The sequence below is a fragment of the Orbicella franksi genome, chromosome 7 (genome assembly GCF_964199315.1).
Source record: "Orbicella franksi chromosome 7, jaOrbFran1.1, whole genome shotgun sequence".
Classification (NCBI taxonomy): domain Eukaryota; kingdom Metazoa; phylum Cnidaria; class Anthozoa; order Scleractinia; family Merulinidae; genus Orbicella; species Orbicella franksi.
The window spans coordinates 17,480,289-17,508,240 of NC_138151.1; the positions used below are offsets into that span (position 1 = coordinate 17,480,289).

The following is a 27,952-nucleotide window of genomic DNA, read 5'->3' on the forward strand; positions in this document are numbered from 1 at the left end:
TTATTGTTATATAAGTCTAGTTTTCTATATTTTGGGGGCCATTTTAATAAAACAATTATTCCACTCGTGCCTGTTGGATATGAGAAGATTAAAGCCAAATTAGCGCTACGCACTTTGCTGGCTATCTAATATCTCATATCCAACACGCTGTTGTGGAATAATCGATAATCATTCACTCCCTAACGGGTAAACAATGTGCGATCCAAACAACAACAAAATGGCCGGTGAAAAGTTGTGTTCCGCCAGTGTTTCTGAAATGGAAATCCTGAGAATACAAGAAGATACTGTACCAGAAAATACAAAAAAGTCTTCAAAGTTTTGAATTTTCAATTTTCATTTCAAGTGAAAATAAAAACTTTGATTGCACAATGAAATTGTTTTGCAAACAGACTTTTCATTTAGATTGCTGATTTGAACAGTGTTAAAAGACCATTTTGCTAGATTGTGATAAACAAGGATTTTATCCCAGGTTAACTAGACTTGCCACGTTAGAAGATTCTGTAAAGAACTGTGCACATTTTCATGCTGCTTGCACGTCTTCCATGCATAAATTGAGAGGTCAATTAAATTATCTTTTAATGGTTTCCTTTCCATCTGTTGTTGAGATCACTTTGTACATATACTAAAAACTTGTCAATCTCAGTGAATAACAGCCACTATTCACCTCAATTTCAAAGAATAATTGTTAAATATTGCATAAACTTCAACACCAAACTATTATGATCTACAAATTTTTAAGGAGTCAAATCCCAACCAACACTTTCCTTTATTAATTACTGGGGAAGCCTGAAATACTTGTTCCATGCATTTGGTTCCTTAATTATCCCTTAGAAATTTTTAAACTAGTGAGTCTTTGACGTCATCTTATCCTCAATCCAGCCCTCTCAAGATTTTAAAGTTAGTAATGGCAGATCAGTAATTAGGAAAATTTCAGTCAAATGAACAGGTGTCTTGTTGAAATGAAGGCTTAAAACTTCGGTCAATCAGTGGTTCAGTTACATAGTTTTGAAATACAAAGAAAAAGTAGAATTGATTTTTGGTCACAGTAGCACATTAAATAAGTGTACAATTCTAAGACTTGCCTCGGACCGAATTTATTCAAGTTTTTCGTATTTTGAATTTCACAAATTAGCTTTTAACAACTTAAGAACATTACCTCATTTAATTTAAGCAGTTACAGGGGCCATAATCGGGGACGGAGACCGTAAGCGCGCGCCATTTCTAGTATTGGGGTTGTCCCCATGATATGGGACAATAATTCTATTTTTAGAACAAACTGCGCCATCGCCTGCGGCACACGCGCGTACATGCTGCGAGGATTTTTGCGGATGTCGCGCGGGGGAAATGGCGTCCAAAATTCCCGAAGTTTTTCATGTTTTTTTTTTCATATTTTCGTCGTAAGCTGCTCCAGTCTGAGTGAAGTAAGACAGTGTCGAATTTAAGTATGTTCCGCTTTAAGCTTATATATATCGCTGACCAGGTTGTGTTCCGACGGATGCTTCTTTTACATGAGCTGTACATTACTCTACTTTAAATTTCACATATGTTGAAGATTAACAACTTTTCCATTACACAGCAAAAAACTAGCTGGATATATTTAGATATAGCAGAGCCTTAGGACTTCATAGTTTCCTAGCTCCTCTTGCCACACGCTTGCGAGGAATTTGCCAGTCTATCGCGATTGAAAAGTAAAACAAAATAATTGCTAGTTTGGTGAGTTTGAGTTTCGCCTGAATTGTAAGCAACGTTTGATGTTTCATCAAGGCCCAAAAACTTTACGTCCGTAGATACTGCTCAGTTTTATTCGTGTAAAAATCCAGTAAATTCTCTGTTGTCGATGAATGAGGGCGCCCGCCGATGCGTGTTTTTTTACAGTCCAAGTAAACATGGCAAATTGTACTTCCGCCGCACTTTCGTGTGAAAGCGTACATCGAACTCAAACAACAATTCTATAGTTTTTGAATATGTTTAAGATTGATAAATGTTTGAGAACATATTAAAAGCTAAGCTGAAAATATGTGAATAAAGCAGAAATAATCAGCAAAGTTACCATGACGCTTTCTTCAATCAGCTTCGAATAACGATTTCGATTCTGTTGATCGAGTTATCAAAACTCCTTGTCTATTTTCATTTTCGCAGTGTAAAACCTCACCATGCTTATGTTGAAGAATTCCCCCACATGATGTTACTAGCCATTTTTGCGTTCGTGAAATTTGTTGCAGCATCTCAGCACAAAAGATAAAGAAAGAAATCTTTGTCAAGATTTGTTGACAATTGAAAACACCGACTCGGACTTGAGAGTGCACGAGCTGCACTATGCAAATGAGCTAATTGTTCGCGTCAGACTTTCCTTTCAAAAACTTTTGCAAACTCACCAAACGAGCAGAAACAACAAAAAACCATCAAAACAGCTTTTGGTTATGATTAACCATTGTCTGAGAAACTCACAAATTAACTCGATACCAGCGTAGAGAGTTTTCTTGCTATATTCTTAAGTCAGAACAAACGCAAAAACATACGCGTACATGTAAGCTTAAAACTAGCGCGAGCAGATCTTATTATTCATTCCCAGCGCGAGATTGAAGTCTTGTTTTCGACCCTGAAAAACCCACCTTTTCAATTAAAAACTACATATAAGCGCCCTGGTTCGTATTCCCTGCCTCATTCCCTGCCATCGCTGTGAAAAATACGCAAGAGAATCTCTCAAGGTCTCTCAACTCTCACCATTTGATCACGCAACGTGACAACATCCCCGCGAGAGCCCCCGACATGTGCGTGGATCCGCGCGGATATATGACGTCAGGATGGCGCAATTTGTTCTAAAAATAGAAAAATTGTCCCATATCATAGGTGCGCGCGGATCCCAAGGCTTACGGTCTCCGTTCCCGATTATGGCTCCTGGCAGTTATTATCAATGATGTCTATGTTGTTGTTCCATTTTGGGATGCCCGTGACCGCCCCCCCCCCCCTTTTGTAAGCCTTTTAAAGCAAACAATCTACAACAAGCAGCGAAAAACAACATGACAATCTGGAGAGTACCCACACTTCGACACTGTGAGCCCCCGTTTGAAAAATCATAGCTACGCCCCTGCTTAAAATAACTGAGAAATGAAGGTACTGACTTTGTCAAGCAAATGGCTACACCTTAGCATGGCTCGGATGACCACGTGGAAATGGCGGTCCCGTCTCCAGTAGGAGACGTAAAAATCAGTGTCCCAAATTAGTACTTTCTAGTACTAAAACAGTTTAAAATGAAGTCTACGTAAGCAGGGCGTATCTAATCAATAGAAATCGATCATCGAAAATGTAATCGATTAATTGATAATACTCGATAGTACTCGATATTTGTCGATTGATTAGTCAATTTAATCGATTGAAATCGATAATCACAAATTTTTTGTCACATCGATGGAAATCAAAAATCAAAAACGTGATCTGATCTTATCATAACACTGCGTAACATTTACCTTCAAGCTTACCTTCGAATCCGCTTTGTTGATAAAGATGTTACTTCTGGTGGTGGCCTCATGGTTACTGCACTCGTCTCCGGATCAAGCGGTCCGGGTTCGAGCCCTGGCCGGGGACATTGTGTTGTGTTCTTGGGCAAGACACTTTACTCTCACAGTGCCTCTCTCCACCCAGGTGTATAAATGGGTACTGGCGAACTTAATGCTGGGGGTAACCCTGCGATGGACTAGCATCCCATCCAGGGGGGAGTAGAAATACTCCTAGTCGCTTCATGCTACAGAAACCGGGATAAACTCCGGCCTGATGGGCCACGTGGCTCGCATGCAGACTTTACCTACCTACTTCTTTCTCCAATGGTAGCTACTTTTCTTATTTTGTTTTTCACCAGTACCACTGCTTTATAGCTGTTTAAAGCAATATTTCAGCAGATTTCAGCCTAGCAGTCCTATGGTGTTGTGTACTGTGTACTCGATCTTTGCTGTACTTACGGGTATTGAATAATGAAAACTAACAAACAAATCAAAGGAAAACTTGTACTCTAGAATCATCAGAATCGTGGTTAATATCCGGAGTCACTACTATAGAAATTGGCAAACTGTCGTCCGTTCTCCGAGAATTTAGAAGAGTAATTTGCGAGCGCTTATGGGGAGGCACACATGGTGGCTCATGGAGTGCGAAGGGCTTGTTTAGATTTGTAAGCCGCTGACCACAAAAACGACAACCTTCCTTATTCAAACAACATCTTTAATATCTGCCAATAAATACGCTATAAAAGAACGAATTATGGTAAATTCTCGAAACCATTTGTGGAACGGCTTACTAACCGAATTGAAGAGAGCGAGAGGAGGACTCGAGATATCATAACAACAAGCATGACTCTAATTGTGAAGGCGGAAACGATAGTTTTGTAACAGTTACGTTGTTCATGTTTTAATCCTTTTCAGTGTCAAAATTTGTTTAAAATCCTATGGTCAATCTTAAATAAAGCCATGTAAAGGGAATGTTATCAGATCAGTTTGGACTACTGTGTTTTTGTTCGAGTGAGTTGTGACTCATTCTAGCATAAAACTGAGAACTTTATGAAAGAGAATCTTCGTCCATTTTCTTTTCAGTCATTGTCGAACAAATCGATACAATCGAAAGCTAATTACAGAAATCGATCAAAATCGATAGTCACAAAGACAGGAGTGATCGATTTCTATCGATTTCCGATATTAATCGATTGATTAGTATCGATTACGATCGATTACATTCGATTTCTATCGAGTATCGAAAATATCGATTAGATACGCCCTGACGTAAGTACGCTTAGTATCGATTCAGTGTGCAGGCTCAGCATGCAGGCTCAAAAATTAGGAAATTTAAGCCTAGAAGAAGGGCACAACACGTGTAACAATAAGCCCAATATAGAATATTACAGATAGCTGGTCAGGTGTTGACACACTGGTACACGTTCCATCCTGCTTGTATCGAGTCAAATCATTCCGAGGTCGCACGTCTGCAAATCAATTTTTTCGTTCCTTATTCGAAATGTTCAGTCGAGTTAAGTTTGTATAATGAAAGATCTAACCTAAAAAGGAAAGTGTACCACAAACAGACTTACCCCCAATTCCACATCCATCACAATTTGAGACAGGGTTCGTTCAGAATTCAGGGTTGAGCCTGTTCGCAGTTTTACAAGGTTGAAACCCGAGACGCCAGCAGTGGGTGTACTTCTCAGTAGTACATCTCTAGCTGTGCGTAATGAGTATTCTGTAGTCTCGGAGATGCCTCCGCACTGACGACGGGTAAACACCGAGCCATGTTGAACTGATTTAATTAACCTCCACACACGGGCAAGCCTAAACATCGTCAAAAGATAACCATCTTGCCTGCTCGTTTCTTTTGCCGCGAAAATTAGTCTGCCTACGCCCACGGTCAAGTGAATCAGCGCACGGCGTCTTTTGCCTGGTAGGTAGGTCATGTATGGGGACATATATTGTACCGAAATATATGTTTCACATATGCTTGATGTGAGGGTCCAATATATATCCAGCCATCTTGACCTCACACTTGGTCAATAACCCATACGTAATCCTGCGTTTCTCTCGCCGTAAAAATTTGAGTCAATTTCAGTCGAGTTTACCTCTCTAATCGTTGCTGTATTTAGGAGAATTTCTGTGGAATACTCTTAACGAATTTCCTCGCTTTCTGCTGTTCAATTTACGGTAGAAAAGTCTGATTTCCGAGTGCTTTTAAAAGCAACGACTGACAGAAATTGTTTTTGTAGTAAAACTTCAAACTTCGCACGAAATTTCACACCGCAAAAACAAATTTTGGAGAACTTAACTGGTGAAATAAATGCAACTAACAAAAAGTAGTTCGAAAAAAAATATTTCATCGTCTACTATCTGAGTTACTCGCTCATTGCGAAGAGTTTTTTACAACTCGTTAATAGACGGCGCGGAAGCCGATTCAATGACAAGAGTTGCGTAAACAAACCCATTTGTAATCTGTAAAACCAATTCACCGCAGGAAAAAAAAACCAAAAACATGTTATTTGCCGGCTTAGGGTTGGTCCGTATAGTGAAAAACTGTGACCTCGGGCTTGAAAATGCTGCCCTCGGTCTGCGTCCTCGGGCAACATTTTCAAGATCTCGGTTGCAGTTTTTCACCATACGGACCTCCCAGCCGGCAAATAACATATATACCTCACCCTCACAGTGACTTTGAGCAAACAGTAACATTTTCAAAATGGACTTGAAAATAATCAGTCGAAATGTAGATGAAACCTAACACGGCTCATTAACTGATGACAATCAAACACCGCCATTTACACTGCTTGCACCTGCCAGCACTACGGCTGGTAAGCTTTTTGACTGATTTGTTTGCTGAGAAAATAGTATCTACTAAAATGTTGCGGCGTGCTGGTCAAAGTCATATAACAGCGCCAGTCCACGCAAAAATCGTTGAAAAACCTGTTTTGGCTTGCCCCTTAAAAAAGATTTGGCTGAAAATGTTTCATATTGAAGCAATAAAAATAACCGTACAATTCTGGTTCTTTCAAGACAAAAATCACGAGTAGAGATGATACTTTTCCTCTCTTCGCACAGCCAATAATGAAAAACGTTTCTACAAGAAAAGCCTCTTATCACACTTCTAGGCCATTTATAGCGTCGTTGATTATTCGAAAGATTGCTACTTACGAGTGTGGAATCGAAAGCTACTCCACTTATCAAATGATGTTAAAGGAACACACCTTTAAGACGTTCAATGCTAGTCCAGGTTCACTCGACTGCAGCCAGGCGTGTAATTCTGACGTCAGATGTCAAAGCTGTAACTATGTCATGTTCAAAAACATATGTGAGTAACCTACGAGAGTAGAGCCCTCTCAATTAAAGCCGTCCTTGTCTCTGTAGAAATGCAAAACTGGCACGAGATTTGGACGTAGTGATTGCGGGAGCAAAGATGATGATAGCAGTAAACACGACACTTTCCTATTTTTCTAGCTGTGATTTGAGGAAGAATTTAAACGCGGAAATTCGCATTTCTTTGTGGAGTCATAGAAACACCAATGAAATTTTGGGGGACGTCGTCAAAATGCGTTTTATAAAACCATCGCCTGTATAAACTTGCCTTCCCGTAGCCTTTGTTGTTCTTTAGCCCAAACGTCCGCTCGAGTTTTAACAATTTGATAGAAACACGAATGATTAGTCACAGTGATCAAATTAACAAATGGTAAACGCCATAGCGTGCACTATTGAGTTATGGATGCAGGCGGGAGGTTGCTAAGTACGGAAGAAGCGTAAGACTCGCACGAGGCGATAGCCGAGTGCGACTCTAGCTTCTTGAGTGCTTAGCAAACCTCACAAGTGCATCCATAACTCAATAGTGCACGCTATGGTGTTTACCATTTGTTTTATAACATAACATTGCGACATTGGAACAACAGAAGTCCTTTTATTGAGCTACATCACAAAAAAATGTTCGTGTAGTCTTACATGACAAGAGAAAACAAGCTCGCGAAAATTCATTCATGACAACCGACTGCACACCAGTAACTCGATAAAGTTTCATCTTCAGACAACTGTGAAGACAGTTTCGCGTTACTGGCAGAAGGACGTCGGCCATTACTTTGGAAACAATGTCTGTCAAAAGATTTGCTTTGTAAACATTAGCACACACGTCAGCAGCGTACACCCATGGGCAAATAGTAGACGCTAAATCAACCAATCAGAGCGCGTGCTTTGCTTTAGTTATGTTTTAAAAGTGTTTAACTGGGCCAACCAGGCATAAATTTCATTTTAATCATTATAAGTTAAGTCTCAATGTGGTTCTGTGATAATAGGCCTTTTGCATCACGTTTTCACGTGACCGATAAATTGCAAACTTTTAGCTACAATAGAATGAATTTCAGAACTGGGGAGAGTACTAGTATGTCTAAATAATCAGGGTAATAATGCCATGTTAGCTTGAAATTTAATGGCGATTTCGCAAAAATTAGGAGGTTTTGTGTGAAAGCGAAGAAGCTTTGGCCTCAGAAATCTTTTCCGAAGATGTTGGCATATAACTACGGGAGTTAGAAAAGGTGGTAAAATATTAGGCTTTTTCAACAGCTTAATCAGAGAGGCAAAGATTTTATGGCAGTTTGAAAACTTGCAAAATTACAAGTTTAGGATTTATATGGAAAGACACTTGAGCGTGACTGGAAGGCAAAACATCTTTTTCTCTCTTATTTTTAACGTGCACAGAAATCATAAATCAGTTTGTTCTTGAAGAGCAAGTCACATAACCAATTGTTGCAAAAGCGCTATTCTGTATATTTCGTCACCTGTTGAGCGCGGTCGCGCAGCTTCGTTTCTTTCTTTAGAGTTGATTGGATTGCCTACTACGAAATAAAGAAAACAAAGGGGATATTAAAGTAACAAATTGACGTCAGATTTTCATGGGTCTGTCCTGTTATTAACAATGATTTAGATAAACATATACAGGCAAAAACTAACGATAGATAAATCCGACGTTTCGGCGACATCTTGGCGTCATTGTCAAGGGAAACTAATTAAATATGCGATTTCAAGAGTAACTAAGAGTTCAGAGTTTCTAATTCAACACGCTAAAACGATTGCGAAGGTCATCCGGAATCCTGCCTGCGTGTCTATTATCATAGTGATTGCGTACTGACGAGGTCTTGCTTCTATGTTCATCAACGCGTACGAACAGATGGCCACGGGTGTAACCGACATAACCAGCATCGCACTGGTCACACTTGAAGTTATACACAACGCATTGTTGATCAATGAGCTGAGGCTTAGGTTCGCTTGTCGGGAACTCCTGGGCAATCTTGCGGCTCGTAAACACCGGTTGAACACTGGTCTGCAGCTTCACACTGAGATCTTTCAACTGTGTCTTCACGATATTAGCAGACTCCTGGTCTTTAAAGGGTATGACAACCCGAGTAGTGTTTTCTGTCGTAGATCTGGACCGTAATGAGGGCTGGTCAGCGACCTTTAAATTTAGGAAGGTTTTGACAGTGGAGTCAACAAGGTGCTTGGGATATTTCAGTTTAGAGAAAACAGACTTCAGTCGTTCGCACCCCTCAGTGAAGTAGGACCATGACGAAGACAGGCGATGTGCGCGATCGAGCATAGTTGTCAATAGTCCGCGCTTGTACCTATTATCGACATGACTGTGGTAATGGAGAAGCAGACCACTGTTTGTTGGCTTCACAAACACTTTAGTTTCAATACGAGGCGCTCTGTTTAGGAGTTGAGTACCGAGAAAGGGAAGCATTCCATCATTTTCGACCTCCATAGTGAAGTTGATGGCGGGGTGAGCGTGGTTGAGGGTGTTAAGAAAGTCCCTAGCTGTAGACAAATCGGGCATCACAGTGAATGTGTCGTCAACATATCGACGATAGTAAGGTGGCAGCTTGCCCTCAACATCTAGTTTCTCTTCAATAGACGACATGAATACGTTGGCTAGCAAGGGCCCAAGGGGTGACCCCATCGCTACTCCGTCGATCTGTTCATACAGGGATCCATTAAATTGGAAAAGCTGCCCCTTGGTGGCCACACCCAAAAGATCAATAAGGTCTTGCTTTGAAATGTTCAAATCATACTCGGAATTAAACCAGTTGTTTCTAAAGGCTCTGTCTGCGAGAATCGTAATGGTTTCATCCAAAGGTACATTCGTGAACAAGGAGGACACATCATAGGACACCAGCAAGTCACCAGGTGTTATGTTGAGGTCTCGCGGTAGTTCGTTCACAAAATCGAAAATGTCCGTGACTGTGTACTGATTTAACGACAACGGTTTGAGCTTGTTGTCCAACCATTTCGCCAGAGCATAATTATACGTATTAGTCGCTGATAGGATTGGTCGCATGGCTAATTTCTCCTTGTGTGTTTTCGGCAACCCGTACAGGTGTGCCAGTCTAGAACCGGTCGGACGAAGAGACTGGGCCACAGCGTGAGGGAGGATCCTTGTGATGATAGATTGTACAAGAGCCTCCTTTGCTAAAAGCGGATGATAGTGCTTGGGTGGTCAAAGGAGAAATTAGCCATGCGACCAATCCTATCAGCGACTAATACGTATAATTATGCTCTGGCGAAATGGTTGGACAACAAGCTCAAACCGTTGTCGTTAAATCAGTACACAGTCACGGACATTTTCGATTTTGTGAACGAACTACCGCGAGACCTCAACATAACACCTGGTGACTTGCTGGTGTCCTATGATGTGTCCTCCTTGTTCACGAATGTACCTTTGGATGAAACCATTACGATTCTCGCAGACAGAGCCTTTAGAAACAACTGGTTTAATTCCGAGTATGATTTGAACATTTCAAAGCAAGACCTTATTGATCTTTTGGGTGTGGCCACCAAGGGGCAGCTTTCCCAATTTAATGGATCCCTGTATGAACAGATCGACGGAGTAGCGATGGGGTCACCCCTTGGGCCCTTGCTAGCCAACGTATTCATGTCGTCTATTGAAGAGAAACTAGATGTTGAGGGCAAGCTGCCACCTTACTATCGTCGATATGTTGACGACACATTCACTGTGATGCCCGATTTGTCTACAGCTAGGGACTTTCTTAACACCCTCAACCACGCTCACCCCGCCATCAACTTCACTATGGAGGTCGAAAATGATGGAATGCTTCCCTTTCTCGGTACTCAACTCCTAAACAGAGCGCCTCGTATTGAAACTAAAGTGTTTGTGAAGCCAACAAACAGTGGTCTGCTTCTCCATTACCACAGTCATGTCGATAATAGGTACAAGCGCGGACTATTGACAACTATGCTCGATCGCGCACATCGCCTGTCTTCGTCATGGTCCTACTTCACTGAGGGGTGCGAACGACTGAAGTCTGTTTTCTCTAAACTGAAATATCCCAAGCACCTTGTTGACTCCACTGTCAAAACCTTCCTAAATTTAAAGGTCGCTGACCAGCCCTCATTACGGTCCAGATCTACGACAGAAAACACTACTCGGGTTGTCATACCCTTTAAAGACCAGGAGTCTGCTAATATCGTGAAGACACAGTTGAAAGATCTCAGTGTGAAGCTGCAGACCAGTGTTCAACCGGTGTTTACGAGCCGCAAGATTGCCCAGGAGTTCCCGACAAGCGAACCTAAGCCTCAGCTCATTGATCAACAATGCGTTGTGTATAACTTCAAGTGTGACCAGTGCGATGCTGGTTATGTCGGTTACACCCGTGGCCATCTGTTCGTACGCGTTGATGGACATAGAAGCAAGACCTCGTCAGTACGCAATCACTATGATAATAGACACGCAGGCAGGATTCCGGATGACCTTCGCAATCGTTTTAGCGTGTTGAAAAAATGCCACAACAAGTTTGATTGTCTCATTAATGAGATGTTACTCATTAAACAATTACGACCGTGTTTAAATGTACAATCAGACTCAGTTCGCGCTAAAGTCTTTGTCTAACTTATGCAAATTAGAAACTCTGAACTCTTAGTTACTCTTGAAATCGCATATTTAATTAGTTTCCCTTGACAATGGCGCCAAGATGTCGCCGAAACGTCGGATTTATCTATCGTTAGTTTTTGCTTGTATATGTCCTGTTATTGATCTTGAATTTCGTCATAACATTGTCAAAGTAGCTGTGGGTCCGCAGACTACTTTGACAATTTTATAACGAAATTCATGCTCAATAAACGGACAGACGCATGAAAAACTGACGTCAATGGTTTTTTTGCAGTGAAAATTGTCACATTGTCTGCTCTCACTAGTTGACGCATAGCATAAATTAGAAATTCATGTGTTTGTTTGCTTATAGACAATGAAAATTAGCCAATGAGTGCGCGAGAATTTCTGCAGTTATTGTAAAATGTAGCATCGAAATCTGCGAAAGCAGCTGTGGACGGATAAATAGAACTGGTCTAACTTAAAAATCTAACTGAACGACAAACTTTATAGCAATGAATTAAGTTGCTACTCAGTGTGAAGACTTGTGATGAATTCGAGTTTTCGTTTATTTAGAATAAACAAGGTCTCGGTAAATGTTATCGCTCTATGCCTTCTGATGGTTTATTTCTCTCGTTTTGTTCATTGTTCAATTTGTTTGTAGGGGCAGCTGCTTTTTAGACTACTAAAATTAATCGAAAGCTCGAGCAAGCGTTCCGATCGATACTCCTGCTAGCGCTGTGCGATATGGCTTTGCGCTCAGAGAGGGACTCCCATACACAAAAAAAAACTTAAGAGGTACCAAGATCCTGTTTTGTGGACGAGGCTTGGATTTTTTCCACCCCTAAGAGATACCAATTCTTAAACAGCAAATTAACTGACACTTTCATAATTTTTAATAGCGATAAAGAGAATTAGCGGTTAACTTAAAAGCTTCGTTATCCAAACTGAACAATGTACACTCTTTTATTGAAGAGTTGTAAATTCCCGGTATAAATGCGACAAAATTAAAAATCAGTTAACTGATTGTCAAACATTTCCCGTCGTATTACTTTCGGCTCAATACCCTAAAGGGTACCGCCAAGGCTCGCGCTGTGGACCTTTTAGGGTTGAACACCCTAAGAGGTACCAATACCGCTTTTTAGACCCCTGAACGGTACAATGAGCACCCCCCCCCCGTCCTTTATATGGGAATGCCCCCGGATATAGCCTTATTTTTTTTACCAATTTTAAGGTTTTTCTCAATTTCAGTTTTGCTTAGTCATGTTTCGAAAACGTGAGCCTACCCGGATTTGAGGGGAAACATTTGACCGACACACTTTCCCGACCATTCGCAAGGTCAAATGGGATAAAACGTTTGCAGTTTCTCGCGTCATTGTATTTACTATCTTAAAGCGTTTGCCGGAACAAGTTCAAAGTGAATGACAATAGATGGCATTATTCATAGTCAGTGATAGTAGATGAAAGTTTTGCGGTCAAACGGGAGCGTGAGTTTTAACTATCATAGCTAGACAACGTATCACGTGACGTTTGGTAAGGGAATAGTAAAGGGGGGAAAAAGTAGGAGAATCTCCCGCCTCGTCAAACAAACCAACTCTGTATAAACAAAGTTTCCATTACGCTTCAACACTCGTGGGTGTGGTTTTTTAACAGCCGTTCAGATGATCAGAAACGTCTTTTGAGCAGGTCTATAATGATACAAGTGCTGCCTGGTGTTTGTACCGACCAGATACACCACACTCTTTCTTGAAATGTCCTCTTAAAGCTAAGGGAATTCGAAAGAGGTCATAGCGATCGTAAATGTGATCGAATTCAAGTATGAAATCTGATACAAAATACAGCTGTAAGATGTCACAAGTGACGTACTCTGTCACGCAATTAAACATTCCAGCTTGTGCGTTACTAATAGTAAAACAACAACGCAAAAAATATTCTGCTGGTTTCCATTGTATGGAAAAGAATGAAGTAATATAACATTTCGTTACGGAGAAAAAATTGTTTTCACTGTTTGAACAAAACACGCGATTGGATAGTAAAACAAGTTGATCAAGTATTAAAACAGCCAGCTGGCCGGGTGGCTCGATAACATCTTGTCCGAAAAATTATTATCAGGTGTTGGAAATACAACAAAATGAAGCTTGGTTGCCAAACGAGCTACGTTATTCAACCTTCAAGGCAGTGATTTCTAAATGATATGATGCGGCCTTCACTTTGATGCGAGTGCAACCAGCGGTTTGTATGACAACTTATGACGTTTGCGGCTTTCCTTCCAATTAGCCATGCCAACCAGCTAACAGCAACTTAAATACTAACAAAATAACTAAATTGGAGTTGCAAAATGTTTCAAACGATGTATCGCTTCTCGTTAAGTAACGTTTTATTTACCTTATATTATTTCCACTCCAGTCTGACAGTAATTCCTTGTTGAGCTCATTTGCATATTGTCACAGACATTAGTTTGATGCAAAGAGAGCTTGTCCCACAGAGTCCTTTGCATAGTTTTTCTTTTTAAACTGAAAGATAATCTCTTTGGCAAGCTTTAGATAGCTTCGAATTCGATTGGGAAAACGCCGCATCTCTACAAACAACGACTTTTGAGACCCTACTGTTCAGATATGACTTGACTAGGGGAAGTTGAAATTTAGCTGCTGGCCACATGAAATAAGGCACAGAAGTAAGGTGTTTAGTCAACGTTGTTTTATTGTTAGAGGTTGCTAGAGGTTAGAACTATTCTATGTAGGAACATCAAGTCGTTTCCCGTTGTTTCTAGCTTGCAACAAGTTATCAAAGTTGATGCATGTTTTTATCGCAAATTTGAACACTTTTCATTGTCTGGCAGTTTGATTGACATAATTATCTCATAAACAATAGGGAGTTGAACCAGACTGTTATATTGTTAATGCACTAGTGATGTTTCACAAGTGTGCCAAGTTTTAGGGGAATCGGTGATGTTCACTGTAGACTTGCCTGCATAGTCCTCATCTAGACTCTTTCTTAACAAAATGTTTTTCTATTTTTGTGCGTCAGTAACAGACATGAGTGGGACAACCGAAAAGCCACTTCTTACCAATGAAAAAATGAAAAATTCACTGTGGGCTCCCTTAAACAATGTACAAAACAATAAAGTTTACTACTTTATTACAACAACCAACACGAAGCTAACGTAACAACGTGACTTTAATATGTACCTCCCAATGTACTAATTACGTTACCAGGTATACATGTGCTAAATATACTTAATGTACAAGCGGAAATAGACACTGAAGACCGATAAATACATTTTGTATAAGGGTCTGTCCTATAATTAAGCTTTCTTTTCAGGTCGAAATTCCAGTCGTAACTTCTTTTCGCCTTAGAACAAATTCTCATCAAAATCTCTAACCTCTCCCGGCCAATAAATGAGTTTTTCTTTTCAGGACCAAAGGGGTTATCTCTGTTAATGACTTAACGGTTTCAGAAGTGATTTTCCCAGTGCTTCACCAGACAGTTTATTTTACCATCCACAATGTTATTTTTTACAACTCCAAAATGCTATTTTAAAATATACAAATTAAACATAATATGTGCCAATCAAACAGAAGTAAATAATAAGAAATATTACTTGACCAATTAACAGTCAAAGAAGTTTTACAATCTACGGTTTTAAGAGACATTACTAAATTGGATCAACAGAATGCTCTCGGTATCATACCTATGAAAATGCCAGAATCAGAGTAACTGATCGGCCACTAGTGCATGTGCAGTGGTTGGGGGTCATTCTACAAAATGGTGACGTTTTCTCTTTTCTCAGGAGTATCATTTAAGTATTTACGAGTAATATTGGACAATTTCTAAGAATATTACAAGAAGGACACTCGCCGTTACGGGAAATAAAAACTTCAAACGAGTGCATGTACCGTTAAGGTAATTCCTCTGAAATAAAAGTGACAATAGATTTTTGTTCAAACTTTGTCCACTGAATATTTGTCATATGATAACTTCAATTTTGAAATAAAAAAAGTGGGTGCCCATGCTCATTAAGGAGCAGTGAGGCATTGAAAATGCCCCATTTTTGTATTATTTAATGCTTATTATAAGAACGCATTCCCAGTAATTGTAACATCTTTGTAAGCCCGGACTCATAAGAAAACGCATTAAACTACAGTCAATACGTTGTGTCGGACCACAAATAAACGTTTAAGTTTGATTCAGTCAGAAAGCTAAATCCTTGATTAAAAATTTGAACCAAATTTCTTGGCGTAATTACCGACTGCAAAATAGAAAAGACCACAGTGTATTTGCTCTTTTTCTTATTTATTCAATTTTCAGCAACAGAAATTAGATCAGTCTTTCCTCACGCAAAGCTTATGATTAGTTGATTACAACGACTGGAAAAAAAATTGGGGTGCCCATGCTCGTTGGTGAGCTAGAGCCATTTTTTAACTGACAGAGCTCAATATCAAGGCAAATCCGTCATGTTTTCAATATGCGCGTGCACAAGTGCGCTCTAATGACGCCATAAATTATGCGCAGTAAGGATGCGCAATGCAAATGTGAGGAATGACCTTAAAGCTGTAAGTTTCACGTGAAGATTTAGTCCCCTTAATTCCACGTACGCGGTGCGCTGAGTTTACAACTACAGTGTGCACTATAGTTAAAGTCTTCAGAAATAATTGAAAATAATTACTTCAACACCTTGAACTTAGTAAGAATTCTACTATTTAGCGATAGGATTACATCTGTCAGCTCGAGATTTCTATTAAAGGATGGCGTTAGCACACAGTGATTAAATTAATTGTACCATACCATAATGAGCAAGTCACGGGATCAGTTCTTTTGTTGTTGTTGTTGTTGTTGCTTGAAAAGCGAGCATTTACTTGTTTACAACTCTACCCCTAGGCACACAAGATTTCACAAACATTCTTGGGGGAAATCCCATGATTGCTTTCCATCAACAGGTTTGAATCCATCTGGTGATATATAAGCAGTTCTAATAACAACACTGAAAAGTAACGTTTATTACAACTCGGGCATCTGTAGGAAAGCCATTGTTTTTCTTGGTCACCAAAGTGCTAAGCGTTGGTCACCAGAGTGCTAAGGAAGATCCACGAATTGGCAATAGCTCGAGATTAAAGCTAATCAAATTAGCCAAGCTCATGCTTCTTCTCTCGAACAAATCAGATATTGAAAAAATATCTTCGTGATCAGAACTTCGAAAGTGAAGCAAACAAAAAGCAATTGGATAAAGCGGATATTCGCGAAGAAACTTGAATGGAAAATAGAAAATATCTACATGTTAGCTAACTCTAATGTTGATTATCCTGATCAGAGTATTTATCTTTGTGTGTGTGTGTTTAATAATTTTAGAGTACGATTTGATATATATTTGGATAAGAAGCCCGTGTACACGTTCTTTGAACGTCTATTAAATGTATTAATCTTGTTGTTACCTGCCAGACATTGCTCGATTGCTAGTTAGTGCCGGTTAGGTTAAATTTTCTAAACTGGATTATGTTTTGCTGGCCATTTAAAGCTAACACTCCTCCGCGGCCCTTTGTGCTAAAATGAGACGTCAATGACGTCATAAGATCATCGTTGAGGTAGATATTGACGCTTTTATTCGAACTGACTTCAACACGAAAAGTGAACCAAACTCCGCCACGTGGATTACCATTGGGACAGATTCCGTTTGTGGTCTTATACCAGCCCCCTGTTAAAATGTAACCAAGCTGATAGCAAACACCATTACCATGGGTCCTGAATAAAATGAGGGTGGAAAAAAAATAAGTTTCTATTCTCGCAATATTTCAAATCTAAATCGTCTATAATTTAGGTCAGCTAGTTTAGAGGCAGTGAAAAATCTTGTCAAATGACATTTTCGACTATACAACTGGCATAGAGATCGGGAGATAGTGAAGCATATTTTTAATGTGATTTCTCCTCAGTTTACATCCCCTGGGAACTGCTGTATCACCGTCATCGGAATGACGTCTAGACAATTAAACCAGTCATTGAACTACTACAAATAGATACTCCCCTCCTCATTCAACTACTCGGGCAAATTGTCAAAAATGCACTCCTTTACATGCGGTCGGAATTCGTTTCTAAAAAATTGTTATGCCTGTCAGACATATCACCTATGCTAATGTGAATAAAGCAAGAGATTTCTCTTGAAATAAAGTTATGATCTACACGTACTAATTCCATCACTAATATTGTATAATAAAGGCGAACATTAGCTTTTGCGGGCTTTTCCCGCGGTACAAACCTTAAGTGCATAAAGTCAAAGTTGTTTTCATCAATTAAGTTGTACATCACTCCAGGGTGTCCATGGTCCACGCCATTCTTTCCAATCACATTCATCAGTTCAACTGTCATTGTGTATGGATTTCCACCCTTGATCTCCTCCTCGGGAAGAACGAGGCAGAATTGGGGTGGTTTGTCATGAGTAGCGTTCACTTCATAGCTGTTTGTAGCTTCTGATCTGGTCAGACTGGCACAGCCTACCACTGGCGGAAGTACAGCTGCAAGATAAGGGAGAAAAATAACACTGTTTCTCCTAATTTTTACAAGTGAAATTATTATCGATGCATTTATTTTGGCAACTGGGTATAAGGCGTGCTATCCACTAATTCCGTTAGCACGCGCGGGTCGTAAGCAAAATGGTTCTTTGTTTTGCTACCGCAAAAGAAGAAGATATTTTTAGTTCCTTTTTCTTGTGCTTATGCTTATGCTTATGTCGAGCGCGTTACTATTGAAAACTGCACAAGACAAATCAGTGGGTTCCCTCTTGTTATGTTTCTGCTTAAGTTTATGTCACGGCTGTTTTCACCTGCGCTTATGCTTATGCTTGTGCTTGTGCTTGTGCTTATAATGCTCTCGTGAAAACCAGCCTTAATTAAGGCAGCTTCCCCTACAAGCAGTGCAACATCGTCAAAACTTCAAAATTCGGCTTGTCAGAGGGTCCACAATAGGGTTCTCAGATCCCGCTTTCCCGCCCATTTTCCCCTGTTAATCCCGCCATCCCGCGCCTTTTTTAGCCGTCCACTTTTCAAAGACATTTCCGCGTTAATTATTAATTTGTTAAATTATTAAATTAATAATTAACGCAGAAACCTTTTAAAAATAGATATCGCCTAGAAGATCACAAAAGGATTCAAAGGGTAGCAGATAAGTAAGCACAAATGATTATAACGTTACTTTCTGTAAACGGTCAGTTCTGTTTTGTTTTCTTCTGCCCACGTGTCAGTGAAAGAAAAAGATTGTTCATTTCCATGAGATGGCCCGTAAACACACCTGACAGTTTCCTTCAAAGCTTTCAGCGTCTTCATTTTCTTTGAAATCTGGGCTAAGAATTTTTCTTTTCGAATGAAGGCATTCCTGCTCGCACATCCTTTTCGTAAATACACATACATACATTACTTTATTTACCCTCGGATTTCAGAGTAGCTTTTGCAGCTAATTTCTCCGTGCATTTGACCATCAGATGAGAGATAGACCGCCACACCAGGAACTACATCCCCTACTCTTTTCGATCAGTGTGTGGGTTCATTTACATCCCGTAGAATTAATGTTGAATAAGGTGTGAATATGGCGACGCAATTTATAATGTCGCATAATTCGTTAGGTAAATCGTTATCACCGCCATCCGATATAGCCATCCTGGCCAAAACAAGCCAAGCGCCCGGTCAAGTACTCTGGAAAAGGTCGAAAGACTAAGAAAAACTAGAAATGATCGGTGGCAGAGGGGTGGTCAAGATTACAGGCACGAGCGTCGAAAATGTCGGAAATGGATAGCCTGTGTAGCTTGGCGGTTTTTAAGCAATTTGAGCGCGCTAAGAAAGCGGCGAAGCCACGACAACGAGCGCCAAAGCCGCGAAGAGCCAATGGACAGATGTCATTAATATCAGAGGCCAACACAAATGATCGAAATAGGACTCAAAGACCTCATGCAATCTCATGATACTAACGTAATCAAGCGATAATGGATACGTTTGACAGAACCTGATAAGGTAGAGAGTCGTTGCTATTCATTAGAAACCTAACACAGCTATATGCACAAAAGGTTCGTTTCTACCAGCTTTCGGTTTTTGCGCTGGTTAATTTACGAGGTCATGTAATAATTTAAATCCAGTATCCCGCTCAATTCCCCCTGCGAATCCCGCATCCCAACCCCATAAAAACACGAAATCCCACTCCCGCTCGTAATTTTAATTCCCGCTTCCCGCCCCTGTTTTCAGCTCAAATCCCGAATATCACGGCGAAAAAAAGCCAAATCCCGCATCCCGCCAAACCTATTGGGGACCCTATTGTCAGTATTTACAAATACGATTTTATTATCGGCAATCGATTTTAATGTGAGTCTTTCCTGTAGAAGACTAAACTGAACTAATGTTTTGATAAATCAACCAATCAGCCATTTTCCCCCGCTGTGTTTGCTGTTGTGAAATTTTACTAAATACTCGAAAGACGTTTGGTTTCTCTTGTTGATCTCCTGAGGTATCGTGTACCTTTCTTGTACTGTTGTACATTTTGTGCGCGAATACATTTATTTACGAAACACTTTTTTCAGTTTTCGAGTGTTTCAGTTGTCGCTTTCATAGTGCAAGAGTAACAAGAGAGGGACAGTTTAGAGTCCAGTTAATTATAAACGCTCGACTTAGATTGGCTTTAAAAACACCGACGACTTGACTAAGCCACGTGTTTGACAGCCAGGCATGCGCAATTTAAGTTAAAGTCCGAATTTTCGGACTTACAATCAGAACTTCCCAGGGTGGCTTATTTCTCGCCCACTGGTCAGAAGGATTGAAGATTCTAAGTGCGAACGCTGGTCTCAATCTCTATTCTAGGAGCACTGGATTGCATTTTAGACCAAAAATACAGAAAAAGATTGATAACGTCAGTTGTTACCAAAAAGTGTGAAACATCTAAGAGAAAACCAAGAAATTAATAAAAGAATACGTGAAATAGCTTGATCCCAACTGAGAATAAACAAATGTTTCAGCAAGGAATGAATAAGTCTCCATTTAGTGATCGAACTTAATGTTAATTTTCCAGTTTTTGCAGTAATGTATAATCAGATAATTTTATGTGAAGGTGAATTAATCAACATGACACGAGCGTGGGACAAAGAAAAATTCTGAGACAAGAACGGAAATCGAACCCATGACCTCCCGAACACCGGGCGGGCGCTCTATCCACTGAGCTACGAGAACTCATGGAGAGCGAGGTCATTTAACTGAGTTCATATAATATATAGATTTAGGCCAGCCTAAAAGCGTAGCTCCTGGGCCGGGTTGTTCAGAGCCCGACTAAGCTAACCCAGGAAAAGGTAGAATTAATTTTGATTTGAGTTTAGTAACTTTGCGGTGAGGTTTTCTGTATATTGTTTGGCCTTCTGTTTTGAGTTTTAATAATCATCATATACACGAAACAAAGCAGCAAAAAATATTTGTACAGAAGAAAAAGTTATAATTCGGTTAATCCTGGGTTAACGTTAACTGGCTTCCGAACAATCCTGGCCTGTTTTCAACAAGTTAACCTTACATGAGCCCGCGATCCAAACCAAAAACAGCACTTGGTCAGCGGTCAGCTTCAAAAAAACACGCGACCTCGATGAGCTATAAACTTGAGCCCGCGATATGGTCAGGTGATACTGGTCAGCGGATACCTTGTTTTGACAGGTGTCAACTGATCATAACATAGATGTGCAATATCAAAGAAGTGCACGGTAAACCAAGGCTGCATGTCTCAGTCAACCTATTATTTGGAGTATGGCCGCCATGTTGCGCGACTCCGTCGTCGTCGCCGTCGTGCGTACGCGCCCACGAGCAATACCGCTAGCCATGATAACCATGAGAAAATCAACTCATGGCTTTCCTTTTCTTTCCTATATGAGTATGGGGCTCCGCTTGGCGGCCCTTCGGGCCGCCGGAGCTCCGCTATGATAGGTGTCCTGCATACTGCTAGGATCAACACTATCGTGTCATGTTGATTAATTCACCTTCACATTTCATTACCGAGCTTAAAATTCACCATCTTTATTAACTTATCACTACTCACGATGACTTCGATAGTGTTGATCCTAGCAGTATGCAGGACACCTATCATATATGAACTCAGTTAAATGACCTCGCTCTCCATGAGTTCTCGTAGCTCAGTGGATAGAGCGCCCGCCCGGTGTTCGGGAGGTCATGGGTTCGATTCCTGTCGGGGACTCAGAATTTTTCTTTCTCCCCCGCTCGTGTCATGTTGATTAATTCACCTTCACATTTCATTACCGCGCTTAAAATTCACCATCTTTATTAACTTATCAGATAATTTTAATGGCCAAACAATAAACTGAAATTCAGAATGACCATTTTCATAGTAGAGACGGACAAGTCGTCTCAGGCAAAAAAGTCATCTTATTAGTGTGAAAACGATAGGAATGAAATTAAAGGCAGAGGCTGATAAAATTTACCGCGACGTTGAATGTTCTAAATACGCAAAAAGTCTTAACACTGAGTGGGAACTTTATTCATTGCTAAAACGATTGCTCTTCACCTAGCTGTTTAATTATTCTTTTACTCCAGATATTCCATTTATCCGTCCAAGGCTGCTTTTGCATATCAGTTTCCTCATATCCCCAATAGCTCTTTTCCAACAATTGGTCAGGTGACTTGCTCTTCCAAAACATAATGATGTATTCATAATGTTTTCAAAAGTGGAAAACAAAAAACCGTTTTCATATATGCTTAGCTGCAAAGCATCACTGGCAGTCACCCTCCAGTGGCTTTCCATACAAATCCTTGTAATTTTGCAAGTTTTCAGCCTGCCACAAGATCTTTGCCTCTCGGTTTAAGCTGGTGTAAAAGCCTAGTATCTTCCATTCGTCCTAATATTTTACCCCATTTTTATCTCAAATAATAATATGCTAGCAGCTTCGGAAAAGGCTTCTGGAGGGCAACATTTCCTCGTTTCCACACAAAACCCCCGAAAGGTCTCCAGATTTTTGCATTATTCAAATCTAGGGCTTTCCACAAGTTGCTCGGCAACGTTTTGGCAACTTCTGGTATTTTGAGCAACTTTTTTTCGTTTTGAGCAACTTTTTGCATTCTGAGCAGTTTCTAGTTTTCTATCAATTTTGAGCAATTAGTGCTTAAATTGTCCTTGCTTTCATATTTCTCAATGTTTTAGTGGATAATTTATGAATTTCCCGTGAAAAAGGAGAAAGACTCTCCCCTGGGGCAGATGATGCAAGATGCACGCAGCCGGGCTGCTAGGTCTCCGCACGAAAATTTACACCCGGCTGACTCGAGTGTTTCAGGAGAAGAATTTTTACAAGATTGATATTGATGCGTAGTCTTTGCTCATGCATTGTTTGGTTTTAATTGAGGACAAGGTGATTTAGCAACGCTAGTTACGCCGCAAAATTGCACAAAAATGCTTAGAAATCTTACTTTTGTTGTACAATTTGCATATTTTTGCACCAGTTCAAACAAAGAAGAGAGCATCAAAATGTTTTTGTTCTTTTTGGTTGTTTGTGTTTTTTTTGTTGGAGCAACTTTAGTTACAAAAAGCAACTTCTGACCTTTTTGGAGCAACTTTTGGGCAACTTTGTGAGAAATTGCGGGCAACGTTTTGGGAAATCTGGAGCAACTTGTGAAAAGCCTGATTCAAATCGCCATTAAATTTCATCCTTACATGGCATTGGTCAGAAAATTAGTTTTTTGACTATTTGAGACATATTCCTTCCAGTGCTGAAATTCATATAGTTGTAGCAAAAAAAAGTTTACAAATCATCGGTCACGTTACCACCTGATGCAAAAGACCTATTATTACAGAATGAGATTGGGACTCGAAATTCATGATTGGTTGGCCCAGTTTCACAATTTTTGACCAATGAAAACATATACTCGCTTAAGGACTCGCACACAATGTAATTGATAACTTCTTTGTCATTGAACAAATAATATAACCCATTTTAAGTAACAATTATATTTTACCTAGTTCACAGTATCTTCCAGTCCACCAAGCTGAATTGCACAAACATGTGAAGTTCCCAGGACTGTTTACACAAGTGCCATGGTTGAGACACCGGTGTGCAGGGCAGAAGTTTGTAGCTAAAGTAAAGATAAAAGAATGCTTACCCTATACACTACATTAAGTGATCAACAGGAACATGGACTGAGAAAATAGTTGGTCTACTTACCGTTTGTGTGCATGGCACAGTGAGCAAGAAGGGAGTTTCCAGATCTCGTGTAATCTATCCAGAAATTGCCGCTGACCGCTAGTCCTCCTTCACTGGCTTTGATCTCAGCACAGGAATCGGCAGGCAGCTCGGGAATAGAGCCGAGGGGCACTGAGAATCAAACAGTCCTCGTTAAAGAAGTAGACGAAAATTTTACATCATTCGTATTCAGCTATCGAGACTTAAAACTCGAACGGAAGTTTGGACTAAAGAACGAGAAATACTGTGGGAACGCAAGTCTACGGGCGGCAGTTTTATAAACGCTTTTTGAAATTCCATTAAAGTTTATAGATACTTTTTGTTTGATTCCACTAAAACCGCAAAATTCTGTCTTTAAATCTTTCTCAAACCACAGCTAGAAAAAGAGGAAAGCGTCCTGTTTACTGTGTTCATCATCTTAGTTTGCTCCCACAATGACTACGTCCAAAGCTTGTGCAAGTTTCGTGTTTCTACAGAGAGAAGGCCTCAAGCGTGCTTACTCTATGAGGCTATTTTCTCACGATTGATATGTCTAGTTATAATAATATCAATACCTCTTTTAGGGGCCTTCATCATGTAATATCTGTCCTTGTCCCTGACAAAGTCCTCTGGACTGGCCTCCTTGGTCCTGTTATTCAACTCACATATTTCTTTCAATATGACATAGTTGTAGCTTTGACATCTGACGTCAGAATTGCACGCTTGTCTGCAGTCAAGTGAGCCTTGATGGGCTTTGAACGTCTTAAAGGTGTGTCCCTTTAACATCATTTGATAAATAGAGTAACTTTCGATTCCACACTCGTGGGTTGCAATCTTTCGAATCATCAAAGACCCCATAAACACAAATGCGATAAGAGGCATTTCTTGTAGAAGCAGTTTCGTCATTGCCTTACGAGTGTGCCACGATAGGAAAAGTATCATCTCTGTCCGTAGTCCTATACAGTTCTGTTTATTGCTTCAATTCAGATCCATCCATTCATCCAGATCTGCCAAAGAGTCAAGAAAAAACAGGGGGTTTTTCAACGATTTTGTAATTTAACTGCAAGAAGCGCGTAACAAGCATAATTAACATTTTAATATACACTGTATTTTTTTATTAAGCAAAGCATGGACAAAACAGAGGCTATGTTCGAATATCATCAGTTGATGAGCTTGGTTAGATTTTATCTACATTTCTATTGCTTGTCTACAAAGTCCATTTCGTAATTGTTGCTGTTTGTTCAAAGTCACTCTCTGCGTGAGGTTAATAATTGAAATAGTGTGTTAAGGAATCCCTGTTATGAAGTTTTATAACTGTATATTTCAACTTGCTGGGAACTAATCTGTGATGTACTATTATCCCATTCAAGAGACAATGCAGTGCGCCTAGTCGCCGATAACTTCTGGCAGTGAGGGCCAGTACAAGGTGGCTCGAGTGTGATTTAGTTCTTCCTGAAAGACGAGTACACTGACACTAATTTAACTATCCCAGATTTTCTGCCATTGTCCTTATATCGACTTCTAAAAGCAGTCCTGAAAAAAATACTCTTTTATTTTATTCAAGCATTGAGTTTGGTAATGATCAAAGCGCGGAGGAAACTCCTTTCGCCTTCACCCGTAGTTTACATATATTTTTAATTTACATAATCCCTGGGCTTTTCTCTGCAGTGACCAAAATGTTTCAACCTGTAAGTCAGAACTGAATACCTTAATTTTTCCCCAAATTTCTGCGCATGACTGTTTCACAAATTAACTTGGTGTTAACCAAGGTTTTGAACTACGGTAAAAAGGTCGCGGTAAAAAGGTCAAAATCACTCGCATGTTTATATGTGAAAAAGTATATTTTCCCCGAGCTCCCAGCCAAGTCTTTTCTAAGAAGCGACACACACTCTCAACAAAGAAATGGCTTAGACGTACAGAGTTTTAAGAAGCCGCTCAATAGCTGAGCCCCATACTCATATAGGAAAGAAAAGGAAACCCGTGGGTTGATTTTCTCATGGTTATCATGGCTAGCGGTATTGCTCGTGGGCGCGTACGTACGACGGCGACGACGGAGTCGCGCAACATGGCGGCCACACTTCAAATAATAGGTTGACAGAGACGTGCAGCCTTGGTTTACCGTGTACTTCTTTGATATTGGACATCCATGTTATGATCAGTTGACACCTGTCAAAACAAGGTATCTGCTGACCAGTTTCACGTGACCATATCGCGGGCTCAAGTTTACAGCTCGTTGAGGTCGCGTGTTTTTTTATGTTGACTGCTGACCAAATGCTGGTTTTCAATTGGATCGCGGGCTCATGTCAGGTAAACTTGTTGAAAACAGGGCAGGATTGTTCGGAAGCCGGTTAACGCTAACCCAGGATTAAAAGTTAACCGAATTTCAACTTTTTCCTCTATATCAATTTTTTTTTTCTTGCTGCTTTTTTTTTTTCTTTTTGGCTTCTTTTTTTGTGTATATGGTGATTATTAAAACTCAAAACAGAAGGTCAAACAATATACAGAAAACCTCACCGCAAAGTTACAAAACTCAAATCAAAATTCTACCTTTTCCTGGGTTAGCTTAATCGGGCTCTAAACAACCCGGCCCAGGAGCTAAGCTTTTAGGCTGGCCTAAACCTATATATTAATATAACTGTATTTACCCCTGCAGCAGTTTGATGCTAAGATATCATAACTAATATTGACCTCGCGAAGTATAGATTATATCGTAGTATAGTTACATTAGATCTAACTAGTTGTATTCTTACCAGCAACATCGACCTAATTATAAGGGTCACTTTCCTAACAAAACGTCGATCACGTCATATTATCACTGATGCAGCAAACAGCGTGTTCTGTGGGTCATGCTGTATTTCTCAATCAGTTATCGCGCCTATCAATTTTGTTTTTGAGGCAAAAATAATTCCATTGATTAGAGGAGAAGCCGAACTAGTCGAAGTCGGAAGTCGGCGATATCACAGTAATTAGAAGGCGACTTATTGGCGACATTCTTCTTGGCATATTTGCCTTAATCGGGCTTAGAGGGAGAGGGCGCTCTGACTTCAGTTTATTTCTCACAAAAACTGCAATCCAGCTGTAATGGACCAACTTTATAAATTTGACAAAAATCATCAGGGAGCATCCTAATGTTCCCGTACAGGGAAACCATGTTTTCAAAAGGTGTCTTATGCAAATTAGGTTGGCTTTTTTAAAATTTACATTTCCTCTTTTAGTTGAAATATTGTTGTTTTGTTGTTTATAGTCGACAATGCGTTTGGCTACATCTAGCTAATGGGCGACAAAAGTGTTGAGACACTTGGCAGTAAAACTCGGTTTTCGAGCAATTTGTTTACATTACCCCCTTCCCCCCAAACAATGTTGATTTTTCTATTTCTTAGACTGCACAGACCACGGGTATCAGAGAATTAATAAAAATTAACACTAGATGCAAACACAATAGCTAGAATAAATACTTATAACATATTGAAAAGCGTCATTTTTTAAAAGTGTCTCAGCTACTTTTGCCGCCCATTGCAGTTCACAGACATAACACTTATACTCAATTCCAAATTCTTCACTTTTCTGGTCTAATGATATTTTGGGATGTTTAAAATCAATTTTGGAGTTGTTTTGATGTTTGCATGACTAATTTGGCTTTGGTAGACTCTTATTGGCTTCTCAAACTTCGGGTATTCTTGGCTACTTAGTTTCCTCTAAGGGCCCATCTGCACTAGAAGACAAAATAAGAATTGTCCGAAACAAAATCCAAGGACAACTTTTTTTTTTCGTCTGTTGCATCCGCATTAATCAACTCAAAAGCCGCCACTTACCAACTTATTTCGTTGTTATTTGTATTTTTTGTTGTTTTGGCGGAATAATGAGTCGCGTTCAAATCTAGGTACACGTCTGTTTCTTCTAAATCTCGCTCAGATCTTAAATGAAATGTTACTCGTGATGTGCTTAATGTTAAGGAACCCAAACTCTTGTTTGCACTAGCTTACGTTCAACGTCATTGGGCGTGGCCGAAACGATTTTAGGGCGAAAAAGTGCCAGGATCCGATTTCTTTTCTTAGATTATCTTTTTACACTTTACAGAGATATTGTTGGCCGTGTAGACACTTTAAGGTCACTCCCATTTCATGTTTCAGTTAATTGTTGTTCAAAAATCTCTAAAACGACTCAATCAGATTTTACAAAAAAACGTTAGCCACGTGTACCCGAGAAAGTCGCGTTACAAATTCATGATTTACAAAATCGTGCTAAAATATTCACATCAACGTTAACTGGTTTGTGTTGTAATCAGCCGCACTATTGTTTTCCGTACTTTGCTCTTTGCTCCGGCTTTGCGCTTTCTTTATCGATAAATTTAAAAAGGGTTTCAGTAAATCAATTTTAATGAAACTTTGGGATAAAACTATCTGC

The 27,952-nt window shown here is 39.9% G+C and overlaps 4 protein-coding genes across 4 annotated transcripts; 1 reads left to right on the forward strand and 3 right to left on the reverse strand.

Moving 5' to 3' along the window:
* Window positions 1-8,547: 8,547 nt before the first annotated feature.
* LOC145492637 (uncharacterized) lies at window positions 8,548-9,986 on the reverse strand. The gene has a single exon (XM_081472058.1). It carries the CDS (start codon window positions 9,829-9,831, stop codon window positions 8,548-8,550), a length of 1,284 nt encoding a protein of 427 aa, XP_081328184.1. The 5' UTR covers window positions 9,832-9,986.
* Window positions 9,987-10,001: 15 nt separating this feature from the next.
* Window positions 10,002-11,519, forward strand: LOC145492864 (uncharacterized). The gene has a single exon (XM_081472242.1). It carries the CDS (start codon window positions 10,009-10,011, stop codon window positions 11,398-11,400), a length of 1,392 nt encoding a protein of 463 aa, XP_081328368.1. The 5' UTR covers window positions 10,002-10,008; the 3' UTR covers window positions 11,401-11,519.
* Window positions 11,520-16,679: 5,160 nt separating this feature from the next.
* Window positions 16,680-17,736, reverse strand: LOC145491936 (putative skeletal organic matrix protein 7). The gene is made up of 2 exons (XM_081471236.1): window positions 17,627-17,736; window positions 16,680-17,115 (listed from the first exon to the last, which is right to left on the reverse strand). Exons 1-2 carry the CDS (start codon window positions 17,734-17,736, stop codon window positions 16,830-16,832), a joined length of 396 nt encoding a protein of 131 aa, XP_081327362.1. The 3' UTR covers window positions 16,680-16,829.
* A 30-nt stretch (window positions 17,737-17,766) lies between these two features.
* On the reverse strand, window positions 17,767-24,557 carry LOC145492638 (uncharacterized; the record flags this gene model as incomplete). Its single annotated transcript, XM_081472059.1, has 4 exons — window positions 24,124-24,557; window positions 23,552-23,701; window positions 23,346-23,462; window positions 17,767-17,882 (listed from the first exon to the last, which is right to left on the reverse strand). Coding segments are annotated over exons 1-4 (750 nt in total), but the record flags the coding sequence as incomplete, so codon positions are not given.
* Window positions 24,558-27,952: the final 3,395 nt, after the last annotated feature.

Bases quoted from the DNA above. Each gene is read 5' to 3' on its own strand.
- LOC145492637 (XM_081472058.1), bottom strand. From the start codon at position 9,831: ATGCGACCAATCCTATCAGCGACTAATACGTATAATTATGCTCTGGCG.
- LOC145491936 (XM_081471236.1), bottom strand. From the start codon at position 17,736: ATGACAGTTGAACTGATGAATGTGATTGGAAAGAATGGCGTGGACCAT. The intron at 17,116-17,626 runs GTTTGTACCGCG...CATTTTATTCAG, and splicing joins TTTGACTTTATGCACTTAAG to GACCCATGGTAATGGTGTTT.
- LOC145492864 (XM_081472242.1), top strand. From the start codon at position 10,009: ATGCGACCAATCCTATCAGCGACTAATACGTATAATTATGCTCTGGCG.